This window comes from Anguilla rostrata, chromosome 9 (genome assembly GCF_018555375.3).
Source record: "Anguilla rostrata isolate EN2019 chromosome 9, ASM1855537v3, whole genome shotgun sequence".
Taxonomy (NCBI): Eukaryota; Metazoa; Chordata; class Actinopteri; order Anguilliformes; family Anguillidae; genus Anguilla; species Anguilla rostrata.
This window is the reverse complement of record NC_057941.1, coordinates 22,537,409-22,559,065: the sequence shown is the minus strand read 5'-3', so window position 1 is coordinate 22,559,065 and position 21,657 is coordinate 22,537,409. Positions and strand designations below refer to the sequence as shown.

Sequence of the window (21,657 nt, the reverse complement as noted above, 5' to 3'; positions counted from 1 at the left end):
ACATCTGGAGTCACTGAGGGATTATTTCCCCAGATGTTGCCACACTAGGCCTCAACAATACAGTCACATAAAGGCAGTACTGAGGCTCGCAAATCATCATTCAGAAATGACAATATACCAGGAATCCCGGTAAATTTAGTCTCTGTGTCTAGGACAAATTAGTGGCCAGAAGAGGCAAAGATGACTATGCAAACACAATACATTGTCAATGATAATGTCATGGGACACAATTTTGTCTTTACTATGACACCTTTACTATTTTGAATTACACCTTCTTTTTTTTTTACAAATCTGAGAAGTTACAATACGGTCTAGATACCTCTGTGATTCATTAAATGCTAGAAATTGAGGTGCGGTTGGTAAGACCACTGGTTCGTTAGTCCTGCTGCTTATTCTAAAATCTCGGAATCTAATTTTTGCGCGAATAAGCCTGACTGTTAGTTTTTGATTACTAAAACTATTAATGTTTCAAGTGTGTCTGTGTGTGTGTAGTTCTCCAGTTATGGATAAAAAATATGTCACGTATTTCTCATCCAAAGCAGAACTGAAACGCTGGAGATGCTGTCCCTCTCTTTCTACTGCCAAGTGAGCGCGAGCTGTTTCTATGATTGCTGGCGCGTCGTCGTCAAGGAGGTCTAATAAACATTTATCCTGAACCTAATGGCAAGTTATATCTGCATTTACGGTTTTAGTATGTCCACCTCACTTCACATTTGATAAGTCATCAAGAGACCGGGAGACTTCAAGGCAAAATGCAATTATCAGGCCCAATGTTTGTCCGCGAACGCAACCAAATTTAGAGTAATTTCAGTCCAGTATCTGCAACAGCTAATTGAGGAGTAGTCTCGTACAGCTTGTTGCTTCACGCAGGGGCGTGTTTACGTAGCTATGCTGGTGCTCAGATATAGGCATAGTGTTTAATTAGTTTGATTTCAAAACACGTGGGAGATGCATTCTATTTGAAACCATAAAAACTGTGACGCATAGTCTGACCACTGCACCACAAACTATTAATTGACATAGCCTCAATCTAATTGATGGAGTTGGACATGATAGGCTATAAGCACTGTCGTTTACATACATTTATACATACACATTTTGATATAGAGAACGTTGAATACCAGGATATGTGCAGGCTGTAGGGTGCATAGCGGTGTGGTTAAACTACCTCGACAGCGGCTGATCATTTGCCTATACAACTTGTATTCAAAGAGCTTTTAGTTGTTGAAGGTGTTGTTTTTTCTTCTTTTTTGTGTTTGTCGTAGGGGCGTTAAGTTGGGACATCGTAGTAGGCTACTAAAGGTAACGTACAGTATACTTCAATATTTTGTTGTACATACAAGTGATATATAGAGGGATTTTTTCCTGGCTTGCCTATCTCTTGAGAGTTTTTAAATATTGTTTCATTTCCAAAAAATAAAATGATAAGTTTAAAATGGCAAAATACAGTTCAAGATTTGAATTCAGGATGTAAATCTATTAACTTACCTAAAGTCACGCAGATCAGGGCAAACACAAACGGCAGAGCATCCAGTGTGATGTGAAACTCCATTGCCCTTCTGGTTTCTCAGAAACCTGGTTTAGGCTATTTGAAATGTTGTCAATTCCAAAAGATGACTTGCGAGTATCCAAAAGCCGTGAAAAATCCAAACTGATAACACGTGTTTCAATATTAGTGACCGGCACTGCTCATTCGATGTTTCAAAGCGACTAAAGCCGCGTCGCAGAACTTTGGAAACTCCGTTCCAAACCGCGAGTCAATTCCCACCTCAGGAGCATTCGTAGCATCACATCGGGTCCGCACATGCAACACGCAAAGACGTCCCGAACAATCACTTTTCAACTGGTCCCCTCTATGTTCTCATATCTTTAAGAAAAATAGATTTGCCGTTTGAAATGAGAAGCCAGAGCGCAATCGATTTAACACAGACTAAAGAGGTGCCGCTATTACGTAGCCTGTATTATTACTGTATTCTGAGTTATTTAGCTCTACGGTCTTGAACGACAATTTCTCACAACTGCATGTCTGTTCATTGATCATTTAATATTTTCCGTCCGGTGCTGACAGAGAGAGCGATGGGTGAGCGAATGTTTAATTCTCAGCAATGACTTCCATCCTCGCAACCCCTCACTCCCCGAATGCACATAACTGAATTACGGCTCGAGCCCACTCCCCTCTGCCGGGAGCGCTGGATCATGGCTAAAGCCCACCCCTAACCATCTCCCTTGCCAAAACAGAGATCGCTGTTTTAAAGAGACAGCATGGAATCCTCTATCTCACCTTTTTCTAACATCCAAAAATCAATATTTGTAGCATGGTCAACATTAATACATTGATAGTGTTTATAAATGGGACAACAACAACAATGATGATAAAATAATAATAATAGTGTAAGTTTGATGATTGCATCACTAAACTATTTGTAAATATCCTTTTATATATATATATTTTACACAAATGCTCTGCAGTTTGAATGTAAATGGTGACTGCATGAATCAGTGAAAAACACTGACATTTACAACAGGGGATTTCATACTCATTCCCGGAGAAGCACCGTGTGTGATGGTTTTTGTTCCTACCATAATTGCAAGCTCTGAATAGTCATGAGCCGTTGATTGCTTTTAATTAGTCACTAAATGTGAAATGAATGGTCACAAGTCAGAAATAGCTATGTATGAGGTGAGAATAAATATTTCACATTCAAATCTCAGGACTTTTAATCAGTCGGATGAACATAAGTCTCACGCTGTAATGTTTTGCGATGGGCTGCATGACAGATTATAGCTTTAGAAATAGGTTACGTTTTGAATTTATTTAATTTTAATTAATTAGACTGACAGATTTAAATCATCATCATAGTTACTGCAAGTGTAGTCACCTGCACTGAAACTAAGCTATCTGAGAAAAATGAAGCGGCCAATGACAGAGCAAATAGGAATACAGTAAGCTAAAGCTGCATTATATGAGTTATTGTACAAAATGATGACAGAACTTCAACATGTTTTCAACAACCTTACTTAAGATATTGGCTGACAAAAAAGCAGCTTACCCAGTAGGACTGAGTTTTAAATCCACTGATTTTGAATATTTGTCAGTACATTACAGCAAACAAATCAATGGAATTCATACATGTGAATGATATCCTTAAATAAGTAATGGAACCAGCAGCCTATCCTAATCAATATTATTATAAGGTTTTGCTTTGAGCAAGCAGAATTAAAATTCCAGTGGAGTGTTATTTTAAAACATACATTTTCTTAATTTACTTGCAGTAAATAGTAAAATTCATAATGTTTGATAGGCAGCTGTTAACTATTTATTAAATTTATACTCGGAGTCTACTCCGGAAAAAGCTTTAATGTTTCCATGTAATCGTATCTTCTCTGTACTGGTAAAACCTTTTTATAATCTTCACTAAACACAATATAGCGGCGGTTAACACTGCGGTGTAAATAAATTCAAAGCTTTAACGTTGTCTCGTGGTGCCGTTTTCAGAACTGATTAATCACCAGTGTTACGTTTCAGTGACATATAGGGTAATGTAACAACATGAAATTGGCAATAAAAAAAGTCATGGCTGGGGACTCTGAGGAAGATAATGCAATGCACAGTAGAATATGAAATGTCTCCATTGATCTGAGAGGCTCGGGACACGCGGCATTAGCATGACGTGATCAAATGTGAGAGGCGACGCTATGCCTGCCCAAAGACTGGAGTAACTCGGCACCTGGATGCGTGCCACATCAAAATCCGAAGTGCAGCAATATCGCATAATCGAGAGCGAGGGGATATAATGTAACCATCTCGGTGAAATAAATGTGATGGATTACACTGCCATAATGAAACGTGCTGTAAATTCTACCTTTTTAATTTTAACATGTAATTTCGACTCAAGCACGAAAAACTGTCAAGGTAAAGGCTTCATCTCTGTACCCCAAAACGTGAAAGAATAGACTTCCGCGATATTTCATGTTTGTCATTGCAAATTATATATCTTTTTTGTTTATTTTCTTGGATGTAGAGCATGCTCTACTATTTAGTAGGCAAATGTTTAAGGTCGATGCCCGGCGGAGTATACATCTAGAATGCACTGTTACATGCAGGTGCTATTCATGTATTTCATGCAAGGGTATGTGCAACTTGATTTGCCAAGTGATTAATTGAGCTTGCCGCTTAATTGGACGGAGCATAGTGACGCAGTCCCTAAATACACTGCAGGTACTTTATGACTGATCCTGGATGTTAGAGGTTGCAGCTGAATGCTCTAAATGCTGATGAAGACTCACTGAACCTGTCAGCAGTGTTCAGCAGTCAATGAATCTGAAAGTGCAATTTGCATTAGGTGTTGTGGAAATGTGGTGACAGTCCACAATGAGCAATAGGACACCATTTGCCTGCACCTGTTATCATAAATGCTTACATTTGGTGAGTTCTTTATATTGCACTCATCAACATTTTTTTCAGGTATGCAGCTATTTGAAACTGATTTATCATTTCATTTGCACCTGCCAAAGCTAAAAGGCTACATCAAAATGTTCAGATCTACTCATATTGATGCCTCAAGAAGTTTCGCATCCTGAAAATCAAAGTAATGATAATTTAATCTCCATGTGTTCACGGGTAAAAGGCTGCATGATGGGGTGGAAGATCGGCTAGCGTTTAGTGTGTAAATGATCAGTTTTTCTGTGTGCCCTACCAATTTCCTGGTCAGCTCAATCACCTTTAAGGGGTCAGGGAATAATTTCCCAGCACCCCCAACCTCATTTATATTTTATTCTATTTTTATTCCCCTGCCCAATCTCACGCTGTTTGATAGTTTCTTAGTAAATGGCACTATATATATTAAAAAACGATTGATTGATTAGTTCCTTAACAGACCTCATAGACAACTCACTTACGTAGCTACAAGATCTTGGAGACTCATGTGCTGAACACAGGGGGTAGAGTGGCCAGGCTCTGTACACATGATTTCGTATTGAAAAGCCAACCGAGTTAGAATCAACTATTAACAAGTTTCACTACCCTGCAGCACTGTTTCCTAACCTGAGTAATGACTCGCTTGGGTCAGGGCTTCCTTTGCATCGCAGGTAAGAAAGAGGCCCTTTAGGCTTAAATGCAAATGTGCCCGCATATTATAGATGTGCTTAAAATGCAATGCACAGGCTCTGACTGAGCCTGTATGAGAGAATGCCTCACTTCTTAGCAGACTGACAGTGACCTGTGGTTGACACGTTGTCTGAAGAGAACACACATAATTCACTATGCTACCGAGTGAAGAGGTGTATGCTAGAAGCTTGACAGAACATAGATCAGCTAAAGGGTGGTGGAATTCTTTCTTCTTTTTTTTTTTTTACATTTCTGACTTTGTCCTTTCCTACACATACATATACTGTAAGTAACCAGAGGATATTACCAATATGTCTGAGAAAATAGCTTTAGTTTAATAAAGGTTGGACAATACCAGGTATCAGGTTTCAGCCTACACATCTGCGGCAATGGCTGACCAAAAAAAACCTGCTTTTCTATCCCTGTAGGGTACCAAGGCTAACTAATCCATTGAGTGAATAAGCAAAATGCGTTTCAGCTTGCACTGGAGGAATGCGATTTATCACCCCAATCCCAGAATTGATGTGATGGCTGACCACTGAGATCAGGCACTGGTACAGACGTTTTGAGCTATGCATCTCCATTTACAGCTCAAACTCTAGGGTAGAAGAATTCAAATTGCTTTAGTATCCTGTGGGAGAGTTTCACTTTTTGAAAATTTGCACAACAGTTACAGGACAACAGACAAATACAAGGCTACAGTCAAAAGTAGTGCTTTCTATCATTCGTTTTTACAAAGTTAAAGTTAATGCCTGCTGGTGCTTTTAAAGATTTTAAAGGAGACCCCAATGAAGCTCTGTGGAATGTTACACGATACTCCTTAATCTGGAAACGTTCGAGCTGGTTTTTCAAAATGACTTCAGTTTTCACTCAAATATGAACGATTAACAGGAAATCATTTCCAAATGCTAAAATCCATGTCAAGGACCAGTGACAAATCGTAATGAAACTTGGCTACTCTGTATACGAATGGTACTCTGTATGGAATTCCCTTAATTTGCGGTACACAGTGATCTACCCCTCTCCCTAATTCTGGCAAACTGAAGCCAGAAAAATAAAGCAGGAAATAAATTATCACCTTCTCACATAAGATCAGCCTTGCACAACAACACAATGTTGGTGCTCTTTCAAGCAATCCAGCAGCCTCTTTCTCAGTGAAGCTGAAATCGTCATGGAGACAACCGCAGAAAAGCAACCTTCTGCGTTTGAAAAGAAGACCTTGACAAAACAAGACAACAATGATTTCCCCTAATAAACATTAGCACTTGTGTAAAGACAGTGGACTGCCCAAGTTATACCTCACGCATGAAATGATGTTATTTGTCCCTAACTGCACTCATTGAACTAACTGGAATAAAGATGTGTAGATCTGCTAGTGAAAATTGATGGCTAATCCAAAACTTTTGCATCTCATGAGAACTAGATAAAAATCTAGAATCCAGAAATGAAAATTAAATCTGTACTTGGAAAAGCAGGTGAAATTTGTCTTGAAAGTCTTGAAACTGACTTCGGGGAATTACACAGCAGGGAGTTTGCAGGGACTGTGAAGAGGTGACTGTTGCTAAATACTGTTCCCTAGGAGACTCCATTTAGCCTAAAAGGAAAAGCTTTGCAGCCTTAAAAGTCTTGCTGTTATACACTGTAGTGTTGCATGCACTTATACTTCCCCCCCCTATAAACACATAGTACAGTGCACAAGAAAAACAGGCGCGTGGATTATTTTGTGTATAACATAGCATTTGAGCTGCCAACACAGCAGCAGACACAGAGCTGAAATGACAATGCATTAACATTAAAACCTTAACTGTAAACCCCCTTCAGCGTGACTGAATGGATTACATTTACAAGCATGCATTAGTTTGCTCAGGCATGATGGCAAAAACAAGTCATCAGCCTTGTTTTTAATCATTGTGAACTGTGTGGGCCCCTTTCTGAAGTGGATAAAGAAATACTCTCCACGAAAAGGCAATATAGACTTGTGCTGTACACTGTAAAATATTGAAGACAAACAACATTAGCATATGTCTTTAAAGATAAAGTTAAAATATAAGGCATAGATTTAAAAAAAAAAACATTTTCACCATCTACAATGATTACATTTAATCAGAATATTTTATATGGAGATTCATATATTTGCCTGAAATTTCATGCTGTCCATTAAAAATGTTATAAGTGCTACTGGATTATTGCATCTACACTAAATTTTATTACATAGTAAGCAATTGGATATGAAATTATGAATAGCTGGTTGACATTACTTTAAATGATTCCAGTTGAATTAAGAATATTTTAATATGCAGCCTCTCTTTCTTTTTACACAAACATTATATTTTTATTAGGGATAGATTATGAACTATATCTGAAGAGTGATATATTCAACCACTTAAAGTCAAGGATCAGTGTGAAAGACTAAAATGAGGAATGATGGTAACAGATGGAGTGGGATACGGCCTTCATTAAAGTCATGTGACTTGCTTACTTCCTATAATTAATTATGAAGGATGATAAACCAGCTAAGCCTGCACTGACTCTCCCCGCCCCCAGGGCCTAAACCAGTCCTCACCTTACCTAGAGGCTCTGGCCCTTTAAGGGGCCGCATAGATTTCATTATAGATTAATTGATTAAGAGGGTTCTGCTGGAAAAACGCCAATCTATCTCCACATTGATCTGCCTCTAAATGAGACGGTGCGCAACGCGTCATCCCAGGGGAAGGGAGGCGAACACGGCTTCGCACAGGGATGCCCAATTTCCTGCTTCTCCCCTGCGCCCCCCAGCTCGCCCCGGCCTTTCAGGGCTTTGTCTGGGGGGTCTTCCCGTGAGTGGCCCCGCTTAATTGCGAGTCTGTGAAGCGGGAGAGGCCCTCTGTTTCCACTCCGCGCCTCTCAATGGGCTGTGGAAATTGATGCATAGCAAAGGGCCGAGGCTCCAGCCTCTGTCTTCCACACCAATATTGAGATAATGCTGGGCCACCAAAAAAAAGGGGAGAAATTAACCCCATGTCTAAATGGCTGTTTTATGCATTCTGGGGACAAAACAGAGCTGGTTTCAGCCACTAATTATTTAGTGATGCCTGATTCGAAGGGGTGGGGGGTGGGGTTGCACAGGCGCGTAGACGATGATGACCAAAGACGACGGAACAATGCAGTCGAGGTGTAGCAAAAGCATAATAAAACAACACCTTTTTAAATGCTGCGCTAGTTGAACTCGTTGAAAGGAAAGAGCAGTTGTTCTAGGGTCTCTTCGGCATTCATAGAGGGGGAGGGTGCTTGTCTAGAACCGGCTGCAATGTATCTGCAGACCCTGACTGTGCTCACTAATGAAAGCTCCGCCCTCTTCCCTGAATCTCTCACAGCAAAATGTTTAATGAATGCTTATGCCATTTTGGCCTTCGGTTAATCAACATTTTTCCTTACATTTGACTTAAATCAATTCCAAAGTATTTTTTTTTGAATTCACACAGTCTGGCAAGTCCAGCGACAGCCATATTTACAGTTAAGTCTGTTAAGTCTGCACTGAAAAAAGTAACTCATTTACTGGAGTCAGACTTCAGGAAAAACTTTTGTCCAGACATTTGTCTCACTGGACATAAAGTGACTTCAGAGGCCAAGAGGGTGAGCAGCACAATCACTCAAGCTCTGCTTACAAGCATTGCTGCGGACAATTTCTCCAAATGCCAACTGCCTAGCCAATGCCTAGTTATCACGACCCTGTTGGCCTTACATCATATTATGTTTAAATGGGAAGCAACCCAAAAAGCAACAAAAATACTCCATCAAAGGCCACCAGCAACAGCACAACAAATATCATCCCAAGTTAGCTCTTAGCTTGGTTTGGTCTTTGGCAAACAAGTGACAACTGTTGTTCTACTGCACCGATCTCTGAGAAACATAGGCTGCTGCATGTCATATTAGTTGTATCCAGCTGTGAGACAAGCTGGTAGTTGACATAAGGCAATTCCCACCTCCCCCCCCCCCCCCAAACGCACAAACACACAGTTTGGCTGCAGTTGGCTAAGGAAGCAAAGGCATCTGTTCATGCAAATTGATTACAACCTTCCCAATGCTAACATTAGCTGCTGACTGAAAGGATACTGTTTGGTAAATACAGTGTGGCAACACTGGCTGCTGATAGCTTAACGACAGTCGGTTGTTTGCGGCAATAGTGATGGTGAACATCACCCACCACATCCCTCAATACCCAACACTGCAACTGCAATGAGGTTACAGCTGCACGGTGAGCCCATGTGCATTTACAAGGCCCCGGGCATTATACCCACGTGCAGGGGCCTTCCCTGAGGAACTTCCCTTGTTAGAAATCCGGCTTGAACCTCCACATTCCATACTTCCTCCACTGTGATGAGGAGACAGGGGTAGTGCCAGCAGTGGGTAAATGAGGGCCAATAGGTGCAGATAAGCACTGGCTTTGACAGAAGAGTGCACCACACAGTGGTCTGTCTGAACCTGTCACACACCTTCAGTGGAGGCCCTTAGTGTGCTTCTAATAAGGACGCTATGCTACGCAGAAATGGCGGCTTTCCTAATTGTGCTGCATCTCATCCAGCTGTTACGACACAGTGGGAGTTTTTCTTTTATTGCACTCTCAGTAAATGAAAATCAGGGCCTAAATCTCTTTAGCATCCAGCTGCAGTTCTCAATACCCATCTGATTATCACCTGGCTTTGTGTGAGAATAAGGACGGGGGTCCTTTTTTTTTTTTTGACTCGCTTGGCATTTTCTTGGTGAGGCTTTCACTATTTTTCGATGATGCGTGACTTCTGAGAGCCAGTGTGCCTGCCAGCAGAAAACCAACCAATTAAACTTTAGCCTTTCAGCTATAACAGCATTTGTAAATTACACATCACGTTTTGTCATATATTCTGCTTGCAATGGCAGCGCCCTGATTGGGTAGAAGATGTTTATACACTCCACGGCCCGGTGCTCCACATAATGAAATTAGCATTTTTGTGCAGTATCTGTCTATATGCATTAGCTTTACTCAACCGGGTGTTAGCCATTTGAATTTGGAGCTTGACAGTGTGGCCTTTGGTGTTAGCAATAAAACGCAATATTACTGAGACATATTTTTATGTTTTATGTTTTATTCTGCACTGTGTTTGGTTAATATTGGATTTTTATTTGCAGGACATCTGAGCACGTAGTTTAATAGCCTGCAACATACTGAATTTTGCAACAAATTAAATTAGAAACAATTTAGATAACGTGTTATTATTTTCCAATGTAAGAATCACAGATATACAAACTCACTATTTCCTGGGACAAAAAAATCTAATACTTGAAATTTTTCCGAAAGATGTTTGTTCTAAAAAAAAAATCTACCTTGTGTTGTGATAACCGAGAGGAGCTCGACTCCCTGGATTCTTCTGCAGAGCTTTGTGTGGGAAGCAGAGGCTTCAGCTGCACCAGCCCCTCCCCTTCTGAAAGCCCAGCAGAGCCCCTGAGTAAATCTCCCTGTCGCCAAGCTCGGAAAGAAGGAGGGAAACAGCAACAGAGAGGTCGCAGAGGTCGCCCCAAGAAGCGCAACAGCACCGCTTCTAGACCGCTTTTCCACCAGAGCTGAGGAGTGCTGTAGCCAGGATAACATGCGCCAAGCTGGGACCAAGCACCAGGAAGCACCGCAAGCCCTGGTGTGAAGACCGGCACACACACAAAGCACGGCTCCATCCGCACACCACCTCTTCCTGTCAGGTAGAGGACAGCTGCAGGGGGATTCGAGAGAAAATGGGCTTCCAGAGTTGATTCCTGGACACTTTAGGATCAACTGACTGGGCAGGAATGGGTGAAGAAATCAACAGAGCCAAAAGTCATTATAGGCCAGATGAGACAAAGCATCACTGTAGGGCACTCTGTTCTTCAACGAAGCAAACCTTACACAGGAACCATGTAATACTCATGAGTATGCAAATTCATATTTTTCTTCACTTGATGAATTTATGCCTGATTAAAAAAAAAAACTTTTTAAATCTTAAACTCAGACTATGTTCGTGTTAATGATTTAAATACTTATTTCTACACATTCCTTCACTTTTGAAAATTTGATTAATGTATTAATTGTGTTTAGGTCCACTCGTGCATAAGTATGAAAATGTGAACTTCATTTTTCATACATTTAATTCACAGACTGTCTTTTTCTCATTGATTCATGTAGTTTCCTCCGGTATGCTTATAGCTGTATACAAATTATGTAACCACTAGATTATTTGTAAGTATATTCCCTGATAATCCAGAGAAAAAATAATCCACATCACGTCACATTTAAAAAGCAAATAAGCATTGCTTTAATTTCAAAAGGAAATCAGTACAACTGACTTAGCTTCCCAGTGCCTGCCTGTGCAAAAGGGGTGTAAAGGAACCTCCTCCAAATCTTTCAAAACTGTCCTCGAATTCAAGTGGGATGATGGCTAACTGTGGAGGAATTATCCCAGGGATTTACAGTAGGGTGAAAGTGCCTAACACTTGCTCACCAGTGTGAGAGATGATTTCTCAAAGGGGCCCAAGAACACTGCTATATGCACCAGGGGCCCACAAAATAAACTAGCGTCTGACAGCCTGGGTAAATGATGAGGGGGGAAGCCGAAGGAGACCTGGTCACACGTGACTCCAAAAATAAACTGTGAAAACGGCGTTTGGGACTCAGACAGAGGACCGGCGGAGCCTGGGGACCAGCCCAGCTGCACGGGCAACAACTGAGTCACAGAGCCAAAAAAAATAAAGAAAGAAAAACTATTAAAAAACTCTATAAATCCTGTCTAACGGGGTTTACGTTCGAGTGAGGCTACACAGCAATGGCGTGTAACTGTGTGTCTGTGACGAAGGCCCTGTGTTCATTTTACGGGTCCACCCTAACGTGTACCGTACGCTATAATTTCAACCTGCAGCACCTCAAGCTCAAAAACTCATTTTCTCCATCCGCCTGAGAGCATCACGCTCGCCTGTCCAGATGAGTTAACACTGAAATAAAGGAGAGTGATTGGTGGATCTGGATTCCCCTCAGAGGGTTTTCTATAGCATTATACTGTTGCCTGCTCTGTATTTACAGATTTGCACATGGATTCAAAAAGGACAATGGTGAGCTTGCGGGTGACGGCCAGAAATGTCTTAGAGATTATTACAAGGTTACCGTCAAAAAACTGTGACATTGTTGTAGTGAATACAATGTGTGGCACAAAGAAAATGTAAAAAAAGAAAGCAAATAACTTGATATTTGCTGTCAAGATGATAAAGCCTATTTGAATCTTCCAATCTTTCAAACCCACCCTAAAAAAGAACTGGTTGTTTGGTTGTTATTCCTACTGTATGTTTAAGTGTTGCACTCTCTCTCTCTCTCTCTCTCTCTCTCACCTTCACACATTCGTTCCCTGCGTTAGCCTACCTTGTTAGTTTTTATTGTTCTGTTACCCACACACTGTCCATTTCCTTGTGACATGTGACGACTCTGAGCCTGGTTTTCATAACCCAGCCTAACCCCCCACTCACCCAATCATCCCTCTCCTCATTTGTTTAGGCTGGCCCTGATTTACAATGCTCCAGTGTGCCAGAGGGAGGGAGGGAGGGGGTCTGGGGTATTTTACTGCACCCCCCCCCCCATGTTTCCCTTTTATTTATGCTCCCCGTTACCCCCGCCGCAGCTCGCCGAAGAGACGTGCGGTGCCACGGGGAAGACAAAGATGTGTCAGAGAGAAGCCTTTGTTCAGCCAGAAAGGAGGAACCTTACAGTCTACAGTGTTTTGGAAACAGTGAAATGACAATGAGAATCAGTCCCCTGTACCGTGTTCTAGGTAAATTCAACAAGTGAGATGGACAGTATTCAGAGCTGTTTTCCACACATTTTAATGCCAGCTTTATCAAGTTACATCGCAAGTAGCAGTTAGGAGCTCTATTTTCTTTAGTCCCCACCCATTTCCCCTCCTTAAAAATAACAGCTTTCAGCTTCAGAAGTAATGGAGTGTGCATGTATGGTTCTTGCTTTATTTGAAAGAACCCAGTAGTGGGCCACTGGGAAATATTCAGTTTGATCTACTCTTAGATATTGTACAAGTGGCTTTGTTTCACAAGCATAACAGATAGACACTTTATTTTTTGTCTTCTGTCTGGGAATATCACAAACATCACTGGCATGAAATTTTCTATTGGATGAGGCCAAAAGAGACTTGTGTTCTCCAAGTAACATTCTTCCCATGTTTTCTCAGCCGACAACACTGTTTGTTCACTGTTGAGGCAGTTACCCGACAGCATAACAAGACATTTGGAGATTTTTTCTCGACCGTGTATGACCACACCTGTTTTGTTGAGCACACGAACAGGTGCAAGCTGCAGAGTTCAGAGGTCACAGGTCACGGACTGCAAAACCCAAGTGGTAGTGAGATGGAGGCCAGGGATCAGCCTTTGTGAGCCGTGCGTCTGACACGAGCGAGGAGCGGGGAGTGAACGCGCGCGTACTGCACAGATGGCGCAGCGACTCCAACGCATTCGCCGTGGCAACACATCCAGGCTGTCACTCCCCGAGCACTCCCTTTCCATCATCGGAAAACGGTGCCATTCCAGGGATCCAATTATAACAATTTCCAGTGTCCTCTGGTCGTGGCTGTCGTTTATAAAAACCAGGGGCGCGTCGCTGGCAGAAGGACAGGGTAGAGACGGGCTGGCCACAGCGCACTTTCTGACACAGTCTCCTCTGGCGGAGCCACGACTGCTTTCATCTCCACACGCAGTGGGGCCGAGCGGCTGCCGGCATTCCGTAACGTCTAATGCCCATTTTACAGCTCGCTTGGCCCGATGGAGATTTTAATCTCGTTTAAAAGCGCGGCGTTGGAAAGGCCTCCACTCCAAGTCAACACCCACTCTCTCTCTCTCTCCCTCTCTCTCTCCATCTCTCCCTCTCTCTCTCCCTTCTTCTCTCTCCATCTCTCCCTCTCACTCTCTCCCAAGCCCCCTGCACTCCCAAGTCCCAAACCCACAAGGGGCTGTGAGTCACTTGAGTGAGATATAGCAGATCCCAGTGAGAGCAGTCCTGCTGTTATTTAACACGTTCTCCCAGTCCAGTACACAGTGATTACCAGTGTGCTGAGAGAGCTGCAGCAGGGATCAGGCAGCAGGGCGGCAGTAATCAGGGATCTCTGATGAGAGAGAGGAAGAAATGGCCACAGCGTTTGTCGACAGTCAGATATGCTTCCTGCGTTAGATCCAGGCTTTTGCTTGGCTGTGCGTTAATCCAGATTTCTGTCTCCACTTAAATATATTTTATGCGATTACCAGCGTGCTGCGGGGAGTTTCAATGGTAACTACACTCATTTTCTTGAGACTTCTCAAACAGTATATTTTCCAATGTATATTTTCCAGTCATGAAGCTGGTTAGTCAAAGTTCAAGTCAGAAGATTTGTTTGCCTTTTATTGTATTTTTCATATGTAATGAGCCATAAAAAGCACCGTGGTTTTTCTATTCTTCTGTGATTTAAATAAATAAAAAAAAGATTCCATGCGTGCTCATTAAAGTTCTGTCTGCCTGATTGCACAGCAGTACGATCCAATTTGCATTGGTATACTCCAAGTGTTTTCTTTCACTGAGTCATCTCAGAGAAAGGGATATAAACAATCCATAATTACAAGAAAAGTACATTGATGTTAAATGTTCTCTAACTTACTATACAGTATATACATATGTAGTATATACATATATGTTGTTTGTATGCTTAATTGTGAGTCACTATTTGAGCTTCTTCCTCTTTTTCTCACCGGTTTGGAAGATGCGGTCGTGCTCCTGCAGCTACACTCATCGCAAACTCGGCTGGTGATTCAGGAAAGTGCAGACAGGCGTGCTTTCTCCTCCGGAGCGTGTGATGTCAGCTGCCATTTCTTATCGCGCCACAGTTTGCTAGTCAGAATCCCACAGGCGGGAGTCAGACGAAGACGCCGCACGTGCGGCTCAGCAGGTGAGCTTGCGGGAGCCCGATCGACCGGCAGGGGGTCACCGGCGCACGGAGAGACGCCGTTGTCTCGACAGACAGAACCCCTTCCACCCCCGGGCGACGCCACAGCCAACTGTGCATCGCCCTGCGGGGCTAACGCTCACAATCGGCACAGCGTTCCATACTGCACCCAGGGATCATGCACACCATAGAACACCAACTACACCCAGGGATCACGCACACCCTAGAACACCAGCAGGATGAGCCACCCAGTAACCCGCTGTCATTCTTTCAGATTTTCAATCGAAGCTTGAAGAAAATTCATGAATTCATATTATGGCAACATAAATTAAGGTGCACATTGACTTAAAATTCTCATTAATCATATAATTATTAAACTTTTTATAAGTACATAAAATATGGGGTTTACTATATTTTCAGACAAAAATATGTGAAGTTTATTGCAGTTTCACAGACTTTTGAGTGAAATATTCCATACATCAGTCACGATGGAGCTTAAATTTGCATAAAGCCATGCCTACTTGCCCCAGAGGACAATCACCTTGCAACGAACCATAAACCTTGAATGAATACCTATAAGGTTAGTATTTATGATGATACACTTGGAAAATGATATCATGCATCCCAAGTTAGCCTTTTCAGAATGGCAGAATGCCAGCCGCAGAAAAAACATTGATGGGAATGAATTTGTAATGCTTTGCAGGAGAAAATCGGGCCTTCCGTTAAATTTGTCCATATTAGCTTAAAAAAAAAAGCTGTGCTCCCAACTCAACTCATGAGCTTTTTTCACAGGGTAACCTCTAGACATACAATGGAAAGTGTGAGAAGGCTTCAGTGAAGACATTAATATTGGTTTTTTGGTCTGAAACCTCTTCAGATACGAGCAAATGATGTCAAACGATGTCGACACAAAATATGTGAAGATTCAGTGCTTCAACTCTTCCCTGCGCTCGGCAGTAGAGTTTAGGAAGTCAACACTCTCAGCTACACTCGTTTCCACTGATTTGATGATAAATAGGTCATCAGATTGGTAGCATTGGTAGTCACTAGTCAGCTGCAGTATACTTTCACTAGCAGAGAAAGTAGAGAAGGTCAAATACAAGCACAGAAAACAGAAAACGCGGTTTCCAGGCCCCTGGTTGGGGAAAAAGACCTTGGGCTGCACTACGTTGGGTTTAAAATCCGGGGCTCTGATAAGACGAACCACCTTGCACGGGAACAGAAGAAGTAAAAAGAACACACAGTTCTCTCAGGCAAGGAAAGAGAGCATTTGAGAGAACCTGCGAATGAGTTACATGTTCAACTTTGTTGAGAGACAAGGTGTGTGGGTGCAGACAAAAGCAAGAGAACAGCATGTACCAGTTTCTCCATTTCACAGTCACCGCATTAAAGAATAGCACACGAAAAAGCTCTTTCAATGCACTTGCCGCGTTCACTATCTGTGAGGCGGCGATTCGGCGGCACAGAGCGGCATTGTGGGATAGGGCTGGGACTAGTCACCTCGCACACGGGTGGAGCGCATCAGCGAATCCTACTGGCGCACTGGGCGGGTTGTGATCTAAGTGCTCAGCTGTCCGTGCCAGGTCCTGACCCCATGTACCCCCACTGCACCCCAAAGGCTTGGGGGTCGCATCTGTCCACACTGTGTCACCGTCCTTTCGACAAACAACAGATACGGCAACAAACACAGGCCACAATAGACAAGCATGTTGCCCAGACACAGCTATCACACAATACAAATCCTGCAACTCAGATAATACGATCAATCGGCATGAAGATCCTGCGATATATACTGTCAGAAAAACTACAGCATCACGCTGGGAAATGTACAAACAATGCAAAAAAGCATAAAAACTGTAAAACACAAAAATACAGCCCACGCAGTGCACTGAATTACATCTAATGACACTAAAATGAATTTTTCCATCAAGGCACTAAAAGCAGCACGGGTGCTTTGAAGACAAGAGCATTCCAGAGATAAATGAAAGTAAATAAAAATGAAAGAGTGCAGCACATGTCGCTGTTCATCACGGCGCTGGCAGCTCAGACTGTGCGAGCGCATTCCGAGCGCTCGACGCTTCCATTCGCCGATTTACATCAGAAATCGCAGACGCCGGTCACATGACGCGCGGAGCGGCGCTGACGCATCGCGTTTGCTTTTTCGGCCAGCCTATCGTAAAAAAACCCGGGGAAGATTTGCTTTCATCCACAAGCGGGCCTTAGTCACTCCTTAGCCGCAATCTTTCCAAGTGGAAAAGCAGAAACTTTATTTAGTCTGTCAACAAAGCTTTCCATTGACTGACTGCAGCCCCAGCGGCGGAGTAATGGCAGAGGTGCCATCAACAGTGCGTGCGGTTCTTCAGAAGCTCCAACCGCAGATGACTCGCAGATGTGATTTGAAAAAATTACTATAGAAATTTACAAGACATGTATTTTTACCACCCAAGCTTCTACGCTGTTCCAGATTTGGGAAGCGAAATTGTGTCCCTAGGCCTATCTGATTGCTGCAATGTCCACGGCCAATTTGAGTCCTCCTTCTAAAAGATGCCAGCAAAGTATTATCCTTTCACAAACCTGAAGTTGAATGTTCAAACAAACAAAAAATTGAGCGAAGGCCAGAAAAAATGAGTTCTGGGAGAAAAGGGGTCAGTAACTGCAATGTGTCACATGAGGGAGGAACAATGTCATTTTAACCCCAGTATGAGAATTTATGTCAAGTCTTCAACATGACCTTTCATTTTTATTCTTTCTCTCCCAAAAACATAAGTAGTGATTCTACTGGACGCTCCCTGTCAAACTGTCGTATTCCTCACATGATTCTTCTACCTCTCCGGTACGCTTGTCAGGGACAGAACAGGACCCCACAGTTAAAATGCCATAATGCAGCACTCAAGGACGTGTTTCAGAGGAAATGAAAGCTCCTACAGACATCAGGCGTTCTTGTAGCGACAGCACCCGACGGCATCCATCAAATAACCGGACGCAACCAGTTTTAGGGTCCAGGGAAGGCACTGTGAAGGCAGGCGGTGAACGGATGGCTGGCTCGTGGGCCTTGACCGCTGGACGAACGCGTTCGTGCGTGACCGTATTACACCGACGCAGACGCTGCGTGCTACAAAACTACGCTACAGTACCCTGCACACTCCTGCTCATCAACTCTGCGGTGTTTGAGTTAATGCACCCCACCACACCCAACCACAGAAGAAGAAGTAGAAGAATTATTATTACTTTTCAAGCAGACACTGCGTAGGATTTCACAGAGCTGTGCACTCACAAATATGAAGAAAAATGAAGGAATTAAAGGCAGGAGCAGGGTTATTTCCTGTGGAAGCAGGGGGTATAAGGTATAAGGACTGAGGGAACACAAAGTCATGGCATGTGTATCAAGAGCTGAGGGCTTCAGGAGAACGGCGGTAATGGTGAGGTGGCCCCATAGAGAGCTTGGCTTTGCATTGCGTGTACAGTCAGGCTAGCCTGGCTCTCTACCTGCCAGATAGGGTCACTCCTCAGCCCCCATCTCACTGGGCCTAACAGAGCCCCTGGCTCTTCAGCGGATTCAGTCACAGGCGAAAAACCCAGAATTGGGCAGCATTTCCTCTTCACGCCTGCCTAGCTGCTGACATTACATGACTGCTGGTGTTGGTACAGGCCTGGTTCTATGCCCCTTATCTCCGAGTGCCAGCCCACCCCCTACACCTGTCATTAAATGCTCAGAATTTCGAATTGGGAAAAAAGCATGTAGACAGAGGATGTGATGGCAGCATCTGCACGACTGTCACAGTATTCGGCTGAGCAGTCATTTGGCACAGCTCCTGACAAACTACCCTACACCTTAGAAAGGCCTACCTGCTGAAATTGTGCACACCCCCTAGAGTTTTTCACCCCAGTGTCAGTTACAGTTAAACCTGTCTGTAATTCTATGCTGCCTTGCCCTGAAAAAAATTCTGCTGTGTTACCTTTTAAAACATAAAATCTACAGACTTTTTATTGTGCCCCAGTATGTACTTCAGCAAACTGCAATACTATAACAAACATATTGGGTCAGGGGTGTGCAAGGGAATATTAAGCTAAAAGCTAGCAAGCTATCTATTTAACATCAAGTGTCCTCCATTAGGAATGAGGCAGGCCTTCCTAAATGGCTCGGTAATTTGCAGAACACTGGCAGTGGCAGAAAACGAATGATGACTATTTAAGCTACATTACAGTATATAAGCACTTCATTTCCTAAGTGATATGGGAGTCTGGAAGGTCATAGAGGATACTTTGTTATACGCGACATGGCAAAGAAAGGGGAGAGTAGTCTAAACTGATCATGTGCATGGAGAACTCCACCCCCCACCAGTCAACACCACAGACCGGACCTGTGGGTGTGGCACAAGCCAGTAATGGGGAGCTCAGGCAAAGAGGGTTCTTTATGCTCATAGCAACCAGGATATAAGGCTCCACCCACATCCCATAATGGGGACAAAACCCCTGGAGAGTTCAACCAATTAACAGTGTGGGAGACACGTCCTTGGGAATGGCCAGACATCCAAGCCACTGTGATGGACCTAAATCCGGCCTTCCGAGGCGGACTCCCAACAGTGACTTCCTGTCCGAGCAATGTCCGAGCGAGCTATGAGCTATGGCACAGATGGACTAATGAGTAGACCCATGGTCGTAAACCAGGCTGGAGGAAATACAAAGCTACAGACAAAGACTTTACAATGAACAATGGCTCCCCTCAAAACACATCCTCTTCAGAAAGGCTGAGGTAACCAATCATAATAAAAGCCATTAACAGCCCCCTCATGCCTGACACGGGACCTCCAGTGCATTCAAGCTAGCTGAGAAGAGCACAACATGAGCACACATCAGACGTTCAGTTCAATAAAAAAAGTGCGCTTTTAAGTATCACATGTGACAATGGCTACCTCCAGGGCAGATGGGTAAACAAGTCATGAAACGGGTATATATTGATTGCAAAGTGAAAAGACACTCACTCTCACTCTCTCTCTCTGTCCACATTTAATGAAAGAAAAATAAATGCCAGGCAATATAATGCTGTTGGCTATGTGTATTGACCCAGGCACACATTCTCACATACACACTCATATGTACACACACAGGCTGTCTTTCTCTTTCATTTCACGTTAGTTGAAAGACGAACAAACACTGGGTCTATCGAAATGCTGTGGGGTTGTGTGTTTGTTGACCTAGTCGTGTACACACACTCCACTCTGCCTTTGTGCAGAGAGCTTTAATTACACAATCTAGAGAGGCTGATGGCTGCAGAACACTGTATCTGCTTGATGCTACCCTGCGCGCAAATGCTAATTGAGCCGCGGCTATATTTAGACCGCGACGAGCTGCATCCCAGAATGTTTAACAAGACAGCGGAGACCTCGGGTCCCACGGGGCTTCGAGGAACAGTTCTGTTTGCTTCTTCCCCTTCGCCGTGCATAAAACTGGCGCCTCATTTCCACCGTGGCACGCGGCCCGTGGAGCGCACTCCGCCAGCCGGCTGCGCCTCTTCTAGACCCGACGGCGCACTCTTCTGAAAGAACTGGGTGAGATCACCCGAAAGACTAAAACAAAACACAATGCCTGTCCCTCAGGGTTCGAGGAGTGATGAGCAGGCTGAACTGAGCGCATTCTCAGACATGAAGGTTGCAGGAGCTGCTTTCTTCCAGCAGATCTGCTGTAATACTATGCCACGGAAACAGCTGCGGCTCAGATAAAATCAGCGCGCGAGGCCTGTCATTAAGACAGCTACGCAAACAGCTGGAAGGACGAGGTCAGCAGGCGACGTGTGGGACTCAACGGGAGACGTGCGGAAAACCAGCCAATCCATTTCAGACATTTGCAGCGGGCTCCTCCCCCACTGCTCCAGAGTTAAAATGAGAAAACCGTGACTGATCCTTCAGTCACAGGAAATGGCTGGAAATGCTCCCCAGCATGCTCCGACAATACTCAGGTACCAAATGGGTTTTTTGGGAAGAACAGTCAAACGACTGGAGACAGAATTCAGCCTACGTTTTCCTTATTCCTGGGAAGCGCGGCTCCGAATTGGTGGCGAGAGCAGACCGTTATGGCTGCTGAAAAATACCACCTCACAGTTACGGGCCACTCCTGATACGCGCTTGTCTATACCACCTTCGGTATTGCCCGAGAGATTAACAGCGAAACCACGTCCTTTATATTTGAGAAAGATGGGAGACGAATGAGATGTAATGGCTGAAAACTCGCAACCAAAAGATCTTTATGTCCGCAGTGCTGTCATTTTGTACAATCCCCCGCCATGCTGAATTGCGCTGTAACTGCCGTAAAACATGATCACAGAAGAGGAGAACGCCATTTCAGTGCACTCTACAGCAGCGGCGGCGCTATCCGCAGCACTATCGGCAGCGCTAAAAGGACAGGATAATTAACTCGGATGGTTATTACCGTCATCGCCGCGGTGATTACTCGCCCCTGTCAATCACTCGTTTGCTTCGCGGCTACGCTCACCTGTGCTCGCCCCGATTCCAGCACTGAGCCTTTACACACGCGCTCAGTCTCGTACGTCCAGCTGCGTCGTCACAGGTGCTGTTACCTGGAAGCCAAATTGCCTTGCTGCAGGACACA

The 21,657-nt window shown here is 43.7% G+C and overlaps 1 protein-coding gene across 7 annotated transcripts in view; it reads right to left on the bottom strand.

Annotated features, from left to right (window-relative positions):
* Nucleotides 1–21,657, bottom strand: part of robo3 (roundabout, axon guidance receptor, homolog 3 (Drosophila)) — a 158,501-nt gene that overhangs the window by 71,050 nt on the left and 65,794 nt on the right. Inside the window, exon 1 of one of the 7 annotated variants that reach the window (XM_064351076.1) lies at nt 1,489–2,192. The exons of the other annotated variants lie outside the window; for them this stretch is intronic. Coding sequence (XP_064207146.1) covers nt 1,489–1,552 — 64 coding nt within the window. The 5' untranslated portion in view covers nt 1,553–2,192. Of the gene's footprint in view, nt 1–1,488; nt 2,193–21,657 lie in introns of those variants that run through there. 7 annotated transcript variants of the gene reach the window in all.